The sequence below is a fragment of the Chionomys nivalis genome, chromosome 22 (genome assembly GCF_950005125.1).
Source record: "Chionomys nivalis chromosome 22, mChiNiv1.1, whole genome shotgun sequence".
NCBI classification, from domain to species: domain Eukaryota; kingdom Metazoa; phylum Chordata; class Mammalia; order Rodentia; family Cricetidae; genus Chionomys; species Chionomys nivalis.
The window spans coordinates 54555356-54570596 of NC_080107.1; the positions used below are offsets into that span (position 1 = coordinate 54555356).

At 40.4% G+C, this 15241-nt stretch overlaps 1 protein-coding gene across 1 annotated transcript; it reads right to left on the bottom strand.

The window, feature by feature from the left end:
• Nucleotides 1-3833: 3833 nt before the first annotated feature.
• LOC130864383 (olfactory receptor 5C1) lies at nucleotides 3834-4817 on the bottom strand. Its single transcript, XM_057754639.1, has one exon. It carries the CDS (start codon nucleotides 4815-4817, stop codon nucleotides 3834-3836), a length of 984 nt encoding a protein of 327 aa, XP_057610622.1.
• Between the last annotated feature and the right edge of the window lie 10424 nt (nucleotides 4818-15241).

Genomic DNA, 15241 nt, shown 5'->3' on the forward strand with positions numbered 1-15241 from the left:
TAGAGTACTACTCAGCAGTAAAAAACAATGACTTCTTGAATTTTGCATACAAATGGACGGAAATTGAAAACACTATCCTGAGTGAGGTAAGCCAGACCCAAAAAGAGGAACATGGGATGTACTCACTCATATTTGGTTTCTAGCCATAAATAAAGGACATTGAGACTATAATTCGTGATTCTAGAGAAGCTAAATAAGAAGGTGAACCCAAAGAAAAACATATAAGCATCCCCCTGAATATTAACCTTCATCAGGCGATGAAAGAAGACAGAGACAGAGACCAACATTGGAGCACTGGACTGAAGTCTCACGATCCAAAGGAGGAACAGAAGGAGAGTGAGCACGAGCAAGGAACTCAGGACTGCGAGGGGTGCACCCACACACTGAGGCAATGGGGATGTTCTATGGGGAACTCACCAAGGCCAGCTGGCCGGGGACTGAAAAAGCATGGGACAAAACCGGTCTCGCTGAACATAATGGACAATGAGGACTACTGAGAACTGAAGAACAATGGCAATGGGTTCTTGATCCTATTGCACGTAATGGCTTTGTGGGAGCCCAGGTAGTTTGGATGCTCACCTTACTAGACCTGGATGGAGGTGGGTGGTCCTTGGACCTCCCACAGGGCAGAGAAACCTGCTTGCTCTTTGGGCTGAGGAGGAAGGAAGACTTGATTGGGGGAGGGGGAGTGAATGGGAGGTGGTGGCGGGGAAGAGGCAGAAATCTTTAATAATTAAATAAATTAATTAATAATAAAAAAAATTTCCATGATTCTCTATTGCCTGGTGAACAAACACCAAATATCCAAGCCATGAAGTGTTCTTCTTCCTCCCAGATCATTAATCTTCAAATTTTCTTCACTACTTCAACAAGAAGACAATTAAAATGGACTTGGATTCACCTGCTTGCTCAGCTGATGTCGCTTCCATACATTTACATGCACTTCACCTCACTGCTGAATCAATGCCATTACACGCACTTTCTCCCACTGCTGACATCAATTCTTTTACATGCACTTGCTCCACATACTTGCCCTTACTGCTAACACAGCTCCTGCTTCTCAGTTCTCACCTATGTGAACTGTGAGTACCCACTCTGAGCTGTGAGTGCTCCTAATAAGTCCTCAGTCACTCCTACTCCAAACCTACAGCTGTCCACATACTCCTCCTAAATGACAGTCAAAGGAGTTCAGAGGGAAATACCTCTTCTGACTTAGATGAGCTGTACTAAGGTGGGGAAATTTTATGGTGGGAACACATCTGTTTCTTCTTTATTCTCCAGGTTGGGCTCTGTTATTGTCTTCCTGTCCCTCCCTCTTCTCACTAATTTGTTTTCTTATCCATAAAATAGGTTCAGCATAATAACCATGGCTTCATGTTCCTTTTAGTTGAATTTTAGGACTTATAAAATTATTTATCTGTCTTTCCACTGATGCTAATCACATGGAAGGACCCAGGTACAGCCTTCACTACTAAGATGACAGACAGCACCAAGATGATGGACAGAATTATATGTCTCTGGAAAAGTTTTCTAATCAAGGTGAGTCTTTATAGGGTACCTGGACAGTACCATGGTGTTAGGAAGCCTTACCCTGACCCCCACTGGCCATGCCTCTTCAGGTGTGTGTATATTGTGTATAATTTAGATAGATCTAGTAGTATAGACCTGTAATCCAGCTATTTGGGAGGTGGGCCTGCTTGGGCTATAGAATGAGTTCAAGGCCAGGCAGGGTAACTTAACCAGACCACACATTTAAATAAATAACAAAGAGGGCTGAAAATCCAGAGCAGCGGGAGAATGCTTGTTTAGCATGTATGAGGCCATGGGTTCAATACGACAACTAACAATCCTGCCCAGGACTGATACGATCTTAGGATATGGGACTTTTAAGTTTAAGGCCAAGATAATTCTGAGGAAATAGAAATGAGATGTTGGGATGCCCATGACGTTCTCTAACATTTGAATAGCTGTTTTAGTTAGCCAAACACTTTTCTCCATTAGCTTGAACGTTCAAGAATGCCATAGTTATATATAGAGAAAAAGATAGATTGGGAAAGGAAGGAGGGAGAAAGGAAGGAGAAGGAGAAGGAGAGAGAGAGAGAGAGAGAGAGAGAGAGAGAGAGAGAGAGAGAGAGAGAGAGAGAGAGAACCTTGTGGTTGAAGTATTTACTATTTCTTCATTCTAAGTGCTAGGTGGCTGATTTCTTCTTGACATGGAGTATGCAAGGTAAGCCCAGTTCCTAACTGGAGCCCGCAGAAGTGACTTAGAGGAGATTCTATTGGGACTCAGAATAAAACATTGTTTGAATTCCACACCTTACCAACTTGTCCCCCTATCAGCTATACTCACTCAGGGACTGAAAAGGGAATCATCAAGAAGTGGAATTTAGCACTGGCTGTGTTCTACCTGTCTGTAACTCCCAAGGTCCATTCCTACCCTGTCCATACAAGGAAAGGCTTCCCAGATAGATGCAGTATTGAGCCTTGCCTCTGTGGAACTGAGTCAGGAAGATAATGGAAATGTATAAAAATTGTGAGCTCTTTGTGGATGAACACTCAAGAGCTCTACTTCTAGAGGGTCCACTGTGCTCCAGGGCTTGGAGGATGATAGTGACTGACCATTGGTCAGAGTTTTGGTATTTCTTTCCATAACCCCAATCTTACCATTGGATAATATATATAACATAAATCACATGATATCAACCCTGACCATCTGTATGTTAATCTGAGAATGCTTGTAACTCCTGTTGAAATTTTAATAAATTTACCAACAAACCAAACTTACTATTAAGCTTAAAGAAAAATTACCCAGTATCAATAACCCAAAAGCTTAAAATGACTTAAAGTATGTCAATCAGACATCTAAATGTTTTTGTGCCTGACTCAATGATGGAAACAGAAGATCGTAGGGACAACTCATAAGTTAGACAACATGTTGCTAATGTGGATATCTGATGTGAGTCAGCTAAAACATTACTGACAATGGACAGCACAAAATAGCTGACATTACATGTCTGAGAACCCCCCAAAGTAAGTAGTGATGTAATATTGTGGCATTCTGTATAAATGTGGCCTTGAGGTCAGGGACTGAGCTCTTTGCCTTGTTTTAGCCTTTTCCGGTCTATATGTATATCTCTCTGTGTAGGCCCATCCTCCATGTGGCCTCTGTGTGTGTGTGTGTGTGTGTGTGTGTCTGTGCCCACCTGTATGCTGGCCTGTGTGTGTCAGTATGTGCCTGCTGCTGGCTGTCTGCACAGTAACCTGTGCTGGTGAACAAAATCAATTTCACCTGCCTATGGTCCCTCACAACCTCTTCAGCCTCCCAACATGGCCCTACTCATGCCCTTTGCAGAGACACAGAGCACACAGACTGCATGCAAGGCCGGGTACTTGTTCCATCATATTCACTCTGGTGTCATGGTTTCTGAAGATAATTTTTTGAAGTTCTGAGGAGCAAAGATACCTACTGGCAGTGAAGAAACCCAACTGGGCAGGAATATAGGGACACTTAGAGCTAATGTGGATCTCATTTGGAGTTTCTAGGGATCAGCATCTTCCTTGTACAGGTGAAAACAAACCTCTGATGCTTCACCAGGTGGCATCTAGGAATTTAAGCATTTTGAACCCCAAGAAACCTGAGGCACCTGCATAGCAACATTACCTGGTCTTGGTGCTTTCTTTAGGTCTTACTCTAGACTATCTTGTGTTTCTGCCTCCCTTGTGTATGTTTTCATTCCCATCCCCTTTTATAGTCCCTTCAATGATGACAGGAGACATCCAAATCTGAGGAATACCTTTTTTTAACCACAGTGACAGAAAGAGTGTCTTCATTCCTAACTCACTTCCTGTGACCAATCACTGGTGCTCCACGCTTGGCCGCAGAACCGATTCCAGGTGCGCCGAAGGGCTTCCTTGACCTCTTTGTTTCTAAGGCTGTATATGAGTGGGTTGAGAGCTGGAATGATAAGAGTGTAGAACACAGATGCCATCTTGTCAGTGTCCAGGGCATAGCTGGAACTGGGACGCAGGTACATGAAAATGAGGGTCCCATATAGTATGGCTACAGCTGTGAGGTGAGAGCCACATGTGGAAGCTGCCCGCCGACGGCCCTCAGCTGACTGCATGCGGATCACAGCCCCAGCAATGAATCCATAAGACACAGCGATAACCAATACTGTGGCTGTCTGTATAAAGCCACAGACAGTAAAAAGGAGGAGTTCATTGAGACTGGTGTCATCGCAGGAAATGGCCAACAGTGGAGGAATATCACAGAAGAAGCTGTTGACTTCCAGTGAGCCACAGAAGCTCAGGCGGAAGGTGAAGGCTGTATGTACAAAGGCACTCACTGCTCCAGTCAGGCCTGATGCCCCTAGTAAGGTCAGGCATAGTCGGGGTGACATAACTGTCGTATAGAGAAGAGGGTTCCCAATGGCCACATAGCGATCATATGCCATGACTGCTAACAGGCAGCACTCAGCATCAGCCAGCCCTGCAAAGACAAACATCTGCAGGGCACAGGCTATATATGGGATGGTGGCACGGGACAGTAGGAGGTCAACTAGCATCTTGGGGCTGATGGCAGAGGAATAGAAGGCATCTAGCAGGGAGAGGTTGGCCAGGAAGAAGTACATGGGCGTGTGGAGCCTGGCATCCACACGAATGAGTAGCACCATGCCCACATTTCCCAGCAGGCTGACAAAGTAGAAGGGCAGGAATATCAGGAAGAGGGTCACACGTAGGTCCCAATGATTCGTGATCCCCAAGAGGATAAACTCAGCAGGTGTAACGCTGGGCCAAGTGGAGTTCTCTGAATTCATCCTGTTGGATGGAGACTAAGAAGAGGGAGAATGAGGGAAAGGCTGTATCTGTCATAGGAGACAAAGTACTGTATCCTGGGTTCTAGCCTTAACTGGACAAAATTGCCTGTGTAGACTTTGACACCATCATAACCATCATAACCCATTCCTAACTCCGAAAAGTCATTGCAGCTTCATCTCCACAGAGGCAGAAGTCCGTCTTACTCATCTGTCTACAGTCCTGAGAATACTGCAAGTGTCAATACTTGTGAAATGAATGACAGTGAATCGGATCAAATAGAGTATAGCAATTGAAAATGTCATGACTATATGTTCATTTTCTTTACCAATTTACCAGGGAGGAATGGAGGCATTAGAATGGGCAGCAACTGCCTCACCTGTTGTGACATTTAAGGTTTGTTGAGAGAAATTCTTTCCTTTGGATAAGACCTGGGAAAAGAGTGGGCATGTATCTTGGAAAGACAATGAGGTGTGGAAGGGACGAGGGTGTAACAGTTGACTCTTTACTTTTCTAAGACCTATTTTTTCTTCTCTGTATAATGAGGGGAAGTGGCAAGGACTGAGTAAGATAATGCCTGGGGAACATCTCACAGTGTCTGGAACAGAGCAAGCTTTCATTTAAAGTTTCAGTGAGACAGCTTTTTTTTTTTTTTTTTTTTTTGTTTTTTGTTTTTCGAGTCAGGGTTTCTCTGTGGTTTTGGAGCCTGTCCTGGCACTAGCTCTTGTAGACTAGGCTGGCCTCGAACTCACAGAGATCCGCCTGCCTCTGCCTCCCAAGTGCTGGGATTAAAGGCGTGCGTCACCACCGCCCGGCTCAGTGAGACAGCTTTAAGGCAGCCAAAATTAGTGAAATTCCCCATAGGCAGTGTTGCTTCATATGCTTGTGTCTTTTCATTTATTCACTTTATCTAGGACCTACAGACCACTTCTTTGTGTATCATCTATCTATCTATCTATCTATCTATCTATCTATCTATCTATCTATCTATCTATCTATCATCTCTATCTATCATCTATTATCTATCTATCTATCATCTATCTATCATCTATCTATCTATCTATCTATCTATCTATCTATCTATCTATCTATCTATCTATCTGTCTATCATCTATCTACCTACCTATCATTAATCTTTTTATCTATTATTTTGAGATAAGATCTCTCTATATATCCCTGGCTGTCCTGGGATTCACTATGTAGCCAGGATGACCTCAATCTCACATAGATCTGTCTGCTGCTGCCTCAGAGTAATAGAATTAAAGGTGTGCACCACCACATGTGGACTAAAATTTTTTGAATTAAAGTAACTTTTAGATTTATTTTATTTGTAATTACATATACGTGTGTGAGTGTGTGTGTGTGGGTATGTGCATGTGTGTGTGTGCTCAAAGAATTTAGAGGCATCTGATTCCCTGGAACCTGATATGGGTGCTGGAAATTCAACTCAGGTCCTCTGGAAGAGCAGTATATGCTCTTAATGGCTGGGCCATCTCTCAAGCTCCTGATAAATTTTTAATATTTATTTTTATTTTAGGCGCATTGGTGTTTTGCTTGCATGTATGCCTGTGAGGGGGTGATGGATCCCCTAGAGTTGGAGTAACAGACAAGTATGAACTGCTATGTGGGTACTGGGAATTGAATTCAGGCCCTCTGGAAGAGCAGCCAATGCTCTTAACTGCTGAACCATCTCTCAAGCTATACTGAAATTTTTTAATGCATAAATATCTGTGTATATTAAGGAATGGAATGTGATGTTATGATATATGAAAGATTTAGTCAATAGTGGAACATAATAGAAGACCCAGAGATATACCCACACAGCTGGACACTTAAATTTGTTAAAGGTATGAAAAATATGCACTGAAAAAGACAGTGTTATCAAAAATAGTGCTGAGAAAACTAGACCCAGAAAACTGTGAAAGAATGAAATTCGACACCTTCTGCCTGCAATTAACAATAGATCAAAGACCTTTATCTAAAAGCTGGAACCACTGAAGATTTCATTAGGAGAATACTCTAGGACATTGGTGTGGCCAATAAATTTCTGAATCTGAATACAGTAGCATAAGAAACAGTCCTGAGAACCGACAGATGAGATCACATGAAATTAAAAAGCTTCTCCACAGCAAGAAAACTGAACATAATGGAGAGACAGCCTACAGAATGGGAGAAACTCTTCACTGGCTATACTTCAGACAAGGGTTGATAGAATGTATAAAGAACTGCAAAATTAAGGTCTGGAGAGATGGCTCAGGGGTTAAGAGCACTGACCAATCTTTCAGAGGACCCAGGTTCAATTCCCAGCACCCACATGGCAGCTCACACTGTTAAAAACCCCAGTTCCAGAGGATCCAAGGCCCTCTTCTGGGCTTTAGGGGCACCAAGTACTCATTTGGTTGACAGGTACATGTCAGCAAAACACCTATAAAAGTAAAATAAGAGAAAATAAAGAGGAACTTTTTGGGACAAAGAGTGAGAGTTGAGACAAAGGAGTGAGAAGTACATAAGAGAGCAATGGGAGATGACTATAATCAAAATATTATTATGTACATGTCTGAAATTATCAAAGGGCAAATGAAAATTATTTAAAAAAAGGTGGGTGGTGATAGTGCATGACTTTAATCCCAGCACTCAGGAGGCAGAGGCAGGCGGATCTCTGTGCATTCAACGCCAGCCTGATCTTCAGGATGAGTTCCGGGACAGCCAGGACTGCACACAGAGAAACCCTGTCTCCAAAAAACAAAAACAAACAAATGCAAAAGAATTGCAAAATTAAGCATCAAGGGTAAGAAAATCAAAACTAGCAAATTGCCTACCAGTAAATGGGCCAGCGATCTGAACAGACAGTTCTCAAAACAAGCCGTACAAATCGAAACTAAACACTTAAAAACATTTTCAATATCTAGCCACGAAATAAATGTGAATTAAAATCTTTGAGATTTCATTTCACTCAAGTCAGAATGGCCACTGTTAACAAAGTAAAGAAAGAAACGTTGGCAAGATCTAGGCAGAGAAACCCTTAACCACTGCCGATGGGAGTGCAAACTAGTACAATCATGACGGAAACGAAAACACAACTACTACCGCATCCAGTGCTACCATTCCTGGATATTCGAAGGACTCTATTTCCTATCCCAGATATACTTGTGAGGTATGAGACTGGGCAACTGGAGGAGGAGGGTTTAGAGACAACCAAATGAGAGCAAGCCTTAGCTGAAAGACTGGCAACTGTTCAGTGCACCTGAACGTCATTCAGCCAAGCGCGCATGCTCTGAAAGGTTGGCTTCTATACGAATTTGGGAGAGGTGGGTATTTTGTTGCTGCCTGTGGATCACTGCAGAGCTCATGTCAGCCTGTTCCTCACGTATTTTGCTCACTGGGTGCCAGGCCACAGGCGAGATATTGCTCCTGGGTATCTGTTCCTTAAACTGTCCCCTTGCCTAGAACTATTCAGCGTAGTGCAAATAAACACAAGAACTCAGAAACCCCAGCTTCTGCCCTCTAGACTCAGATCCATATCTGGTATGCTCGCACATCCACGTTTATTGCTGATGTTTTTACAATAGCTAAAATGTGAAATCAGCTTAGATGCCCATCAAACAGATGAAAGATTAATGAAAAATGTAACTGACACATTTTTTTCAGCCATGAAGAAAAACATTCTATCATTTGTAGAAAAATGCAAGAAACTATAGACATTATTTTTAGCAAAATGGCATGGAAGCTCCAGCCCCATCCAGATATAAATGTTGTCCACAACTGAAGTCAGCTACTGATAACCAGCCCCTTGTGCATTTCGGTCTTTTCCCACGAAAACCAAATATCACTCACCTTTACAAACCGAGGGGGAGATCTGCTTTGGACATCTCTTCACTTCTCCATCTGTAAGATAGGGAAAATGTTAGTAGAACTTTGAAATTGATTTGATATTTTCCCTCCTGAAACTCCTATGCCCAGTGTAGCTTCTCAGTTTCAGATGAAACAGGACGGTTACTACCCACACTTAGCAAAACAGAATTCCTTCTTCCCAGGAGATGAGGAACACATCTTGAGAAAGGCTCATGAGGGATCCATTTTAGCTAAAGAAACACTTTGACTCTGTCCCTCATGCAGCATTCACTGAAAACAGCTTGGCTGTCTGGATGAATGTCTGTTGACTTCTAGCTTTCCTTTCTCCTCCTGATACTCCCTCAGGATGTCTTTAGCTGGAGTGGCTGTGGTTGGCACAGCAGGCATTCTTATCTGGCTTCTCTGATCTCTGCTGCAACTGCCTCAAGCCATTTCCTCCCTCTATTTAGGACAATCTTACCTTGAAAGGCAGAACATTGCTTTCCAAAGGAGGGAGAGGACTAAAATGCATAGCTACATGGAGGACAGAGCTGGACCATGAACTATGGTCTTCTTTCTACTCCTCAGTACTGTCTCTAGGTGTCTTTCTTTAATCTCTTATCTGAAAATTGAGTACTTTGGTCTAGATCATTTGTTCTAGCTCTACTCCATGGTCTGATGTCATTAAGAGCATATGTTGGAACTTTGTGAAAAATAGATTGCTACAGACAGTGCTCAGAGGCTCTCAACAATTTGTTCTCAAGTAAACTCAGAAGTCTGCCAAAAAACTGAAAGAGCTGGTTCTGATACAGAGCTGTCTTGGACCTCCCTGGCAGCAATCCTCAGCTATGAACATGTACAAGGGCCAATTGGAGGTCTCGTTGATTGAATGCAGTGTTCTGTGATTCTGCATTTCCAACAAAGCTGCAGAGGATGCTGCTGCTGCTGCTGCTGCATCAGGCACTGTAGATACCCTGGTGATAAGTGGCAGTATTTCTCAGGATGACACCTCCAGCTTCCTGTTTCTTGGAAGGATCTTTTAACTCTTTCCTGCAAGTTCCCTTCTTTTTGTGAAACTCCTATTCCCAGACCCCAGAGTATTCACAAATGCATTTAAATCTGGTAAGGGCAGATTGACTGGCATTTTTCAATATGTAGCATGTCTTTTCCTTAACTTTGAACTTTTGACTTATTCTTCCCCAGCATGCAGTCATTTAATGTGTCTTGTCCCAGACAGCAGGGATGGTTAGTGGCTGTAGGTTTAAGAACATACCAAGAAGCAGAGGTGTGAGAAGAACTTTTGTAGTGGAGACACTTCAGCCCAGCTTTTGAGGTAACATGACAGAGGAAGGTGATAGGATTGTGTCCCACCCAAGAAGTAGGGACAGGGGGACTTAAAATCTTCCTGACCCTGAGGGAGTAAATTATTTCTGTGTGCTTCCTGCTGTCTCCTTTCCACACCACGGTCTATGTATCCTTTGGGGACTCTGTGACAGCTGGTGGCTGGGGAATGCTAGGGATGACTCACTCTTTATTTGACTCTTAGGGATATTGTAGAAGTTTCCTTGGGGGAGTCCCCAGGCTTTGATTGGGTCTCTCTGGCTCACTTTTAAAATATCTATTTAATATACAAACATACATTTTAATGTGTTATTGATAATTACTATCATGTTTTAAAATTTTTGAGCCCTTCTACACAATTCATTTTTTGTAGTTGTAATAAATTACATTGCTATTAATTTTTGTAATGCCGACCACATCCATGTCTGTCTTTTACATCCATCCTTTTGTTACAGAGCAAGTTCAAGTGTACCTGCAGGAAGGCCTCCTGCCTCTGAGGCAGAGTTATTCCTTCTCTCTGTATATCGGTTTCTATGGTCCCATTCTGACTGAAGAGATATAGAATCTCAAGGTTTTAATTTACATTTTCCTGATGGCTAAGCATATTAAACATCTTTCATACTGGCATTTCTTCTTGAGAACCATCTATTCAATTCACTTGTTTATCTATTGATTGGATGATTTTTCAGTGTTGATTTCTTTATAGATTCTAGATATTGGTGTACAGGTCAGATGTATGGTTTGACAAGATTTTTCTTCTACCATGTAGATTATTTCTTCACTGTGCTGTTTGTTTCCTTTGCTGAGTAGAAGCTTTTAATGTCAAACTTCATTTATTGACTTTTGATTATTTCATGGATCATTGGGGTATTTTTAGAAACTGCTTGTTTGTCTTGTATTCTGATGTGTTTTTACTGTCTTTTTCTCTAGCAGTTTTAGACTTCAGGACTTATGACAAGATCTTTGACCCATTTTGATTTGAGTGAGAGGTGAGAGGTAGGCATTTAGTTTTATTCATCTCATGATGTAGGTATCCATTTTCTCCATCACTAGTTGTTGAGGAGGAAACAGTTTCTTCAGTGCATAAGTTTTTTGACACCTTGGTTAATCAGGTGAAATTGACTGTGTGGGTTTATTGCTTGGTTCTTTATTGTATTCCATTAGTCTATGTCTATGTGTACACACATACACACACGTATGTACGTATGTACGTACGTATGTACGTACGTATGTATGTATGTATGTATGTATGTATGTATGTATGTATGTATGTATGTATAGTGCCAGTAACCATGCAGTTTATTCTAACTATGACTCTAGAATAAAATTTAAAATCGAATAAAATTTAAAATCATCTATTGTGATGCTTTTAGAAACTCTCTCTCTCTGCTATTTGGAGCATTTTATGTGTCTGAATGAATTTTAAGATTTTCCTCTTATGGGAACTCACTAACTCCAGTTGGACAGGGAAGGAACCAACATAAGTCTAAACTTGTCCCTCTGAATGTGGGTGACAGTTGTTTGGCTGGGGCAGACTGTGGGGACACTGGCAGTGGCACCAGGCTTTATCCCTACTGTTTGCACTGGCATTTTGGAACCCATTCTCTTTAAATAGATATTTTGCTCAGTCTAGATATAGAAGGGAGGGCCTTGGACCTTCCCCAAAGCAATGTGCCTTACCCTCTCTGAGGAGTGGATGGCGGGGGAGGGTAAGTGGAGGGAATGAGAGGAGGGGAGGGAGTGGGAACTGGGATTGGTATGTAAAATGAAAAAAAAAGATAGTTTTCTTTTTTAAAAAGAAATTATAAAAAAAGATTTTCCCTCCTAATTCTGTGAAGAATGTCACTGAAATTTTGGTGGAGATTAGTTTGAACTGTTGATTGCTTTTGGTAAAGTAGCCATTTTACAGTACTGATTCTGCTCATCTGTATGAATGGGAGATCTTCCCATATTCTCACAACTCTCTGTTTTAATTTTCTTCTCCAGCTTTCTGAAGTTCTCATTGTGGAGGCCTCTTACTACTTTTGTTAGCTATGGTCCAGCGTATTTATTAAGTTATTTTGAATCTATTATGAATGTATCTTTAAAACTGAATTCTTTCTCAGAAAGTTTATTACTCATATAGAAAAGCTACCAATTTTATATGATGATTTTTTGTATTCTTCTATTTTAATAAAAATGTTTATCACACATCTTTTTGGTATGCAGTCTTTAGTCTTTAATGACTACAGTATATGGCAATAATTTAACCTTTTTCTTATTTGAAACTCCTTCTATTTCTTTTTATTTGTTTATTGCTAATCAAAATGTCAAATATTTTCAATAAGAGGAAAAAATAGAGATATTAAAAAAAAGAAAGTCCTTCACAAAAGATAACTGGGGGTGAACTATTGGTCCTTCAGACTGCATCCTCCAGGAGCTATTAAGAAATACAGCATTGTGTGCCCTGTTCTTTTTCAAATTCCAGCTCTTGCTAGTTTTCCAATTCCTCAGGCCATCAAAGCTCCTCTCCAGCTGTGTTTTGTCTCTCTGTAGTCCATTGCCATCTCTCCTTAATGTGGGCCTGTATTTCACAAACTGATTCAAATTGATCTCATTACTGTCCCATCATCCTGAGTGTTAACTTTGACTGTTTTCCTCTGTTGCTTCCTATTTTCATAAACCTTATTTATTTATTTTTTTTTGAAAAAAAATGTCAAATATTACATAGACTATAGTAATATATATAGACACTATAATAGACAGAATACTTTACCTGATTTTAGATAAAATAATTTGAATTTTTCCTATTTAGTATAATGTTGGCTATAACCTTGCCATATATAGCCTTTATTATACTGAAGTATGCATTTTTAATTTTTAGACCTTTCCACATAAAGAAATGTTGAATATTTGCAAAGACCTTTATACATATATTAAGATAATCATGTGATTTCTGTCCTGGAATTTATTTATGTGCTTTATTATATCTACTGATTTACATATTGTCTTTGTTAGGGTTTCTATTATTGTGAAGAGACTCAACAACACAATAACTCTTACAAACATATTTTTCTTTTTTATCATTTTTTTTCTTTTATTCTCTTTTAATTAAAGTTTCTGCCTCCTCCCTGTTTCCCATTTCCCTCCCCCTCCTCCCACAAATTGCCCCCTCCCCCCGACTCCCCTCCCCATATCCCCTCTCTCCGCCGTTTGATTAGTTTGGATAGGGATTTATCAATCTTGTTGATTTTCTCCAAGAACCAGCTTTTTGTTTTATTGATTCTTTGGATTGTTTTCTGTGTTTCTATTTTGTTGATTTCAGCCCTCAGTTTGATTATTTCCAGTCTTCTACTTCTCCTAGGTGAGTCTGCTTCTTTATTTTCTAAAGCTTTCAGGTGGGCTATTAAGTCTCCAATGTGTGCTTTCTCCATTTTCTTTAGTGGGCACTTAATGCTATGAACTTTCCTCTTAGCACTGCTTTCATAGTGTCCCATAGGTTTGAGTATGTTGAGTCTTCGTTTTCATTGAATTCAAGAAAGACTTTAATTTCTTTCTTTAATTCTTCCTTGATCCAGGTGTGGTTCAGTAGTTGACTGTCCAGTTTCCATGAGTTCGTAGGCTTTCTGGGGCTAGTATTGTTGTTGAATTCTAACTTTAATCCATGGTGATCTGATAAGACACAGGTGGTTACCAATATTTTTTTGTAACTGTGTAAGTTTGCTTTGTTACCGAGCATGTGGTCTATTTTCGAGAAGGTTCCATGAGCTGCCGAGAAGAAGGTATATTCTTTCCTATTTGGGTGGAATGTTCTATAGATGTCTGTTAAGTCCATTTCATTCATTACCTCCCTTAATCCTCTTATTTCTCTGTTAGGTTTCTGTCTGATTGACCTGTCCATTGGTGAGAGAGGAGTGTTGAAATCTCCTACTATTAGTGTGTGTGGTTTGATGACTGCCTTGAGTTTTAGTAATGTTTCTTTTACTTAACTGGGTGCTTTTATATTAGGGGCATAGATATTCAGGATTGAGACTTCATCCTGATGAATTGTTCCTGTTATGAGTATAAAATGTCCCTCTCCATCTCTTCTGATTGATTTTAGTTTGAAGTCAACTTTCTTAGAAATTAGTATGGCCACACCTGCTTGTTTCTTAGGTCCATTTGCTTGATAAACCTTTTCCCAGCCCTTTACTCTGAGTAGATGTCTGTCTTTGTGGTTGAGGTGTGTTTCTTGTAAACAGCAGAATGTTGGATCCTGTTTTCGTATCCAATCTCTTAGCCCGTGCCTCTTTATAGGTGAGTTGAGTCCATTGTTATTAAGTGATATTAATGACCAGTGGTTGTTAACTCCGGTCGTTTTTTCTTTCCTTCTTTCTTTTTTTTGGTAGTAGAGTTTGTGTGTTTCCCTTCTTGGAGTTGTGCTGGTGAAGGTTCATTAGATGTCTGAGTTATTGTGGGCATTGTTGGACTCCTTGGGTTGTGATTTTCCTTCAATTACTTTCTGTAAGGTTGGATTTGTGGCTACCTATTGTTTAAATTTGTTTTTATCCTGGAAAATTTTGTTTTCTCCATTTATAGTGAACGAAAGCTTGGCTGAGTATAGTAGTCTGGGCTTGCAATCATGGTCTCTTAGTTTCTGCAGTACATCTATCCAGGACCTTCTGGCTTTTATGGTTTCCATAGAGAAGTCAGGTGTAAGTCTGATAGGTTTACCTTTATATGTAACTTGACCTTTTTCCTTTGCAGCTCTTAATATTCTTTCTTTATTCTGTATGTTTTGTGTTTTGATTATTATATGACGAGATTTTCTTTTTGATCGAGTCTATTCGGTGTTCTGTATGCTTCTTGGATCTTCAAAGGAATATCTTTCTTAAAGTTGGGAAAGTTTTCTTCTATAATTTTATTAAGTATATTTTCTGGACCATTGAGCTGTAATTCTTCTCCTTCTTCTATGCCTATTATTCTTAGGTTTGGTCTTTTTATTGTGTCCCAGATTTCCTGAATGTTTTGTGATGAGAATTTGTTGGTTTTGCTGTTTTCTTTGATCAGTGTGTTTATTTTCTCTATGATATCTTCAGTGTCTGAGATTCTTTCTTCTATCTCTTGTAATCTGTTGATAGTACTTATCTCTGTAGTTCCTGTTTATTTACCCAGATTTTCCATCTCCATCCTTCCCTTGGTTTGTGTTTTCTTCATTATTTTCACTTCATTCTTCAAGTCTTGAACCGTTTCCCTTACCTGTTTGATTGCTTTTTCTTGTTTCTCTTGGTTTTCT

What these genes read in the sequence shown, in the direction of transcription:
- LOC130864383 (XM_057754639.1), bottom strand. Translation starts at nt 4,817, where the DNA reads ATGAATTCAGAGAACTCCACTTGGCCCAGCGTTACACCTGCTGAGTTT.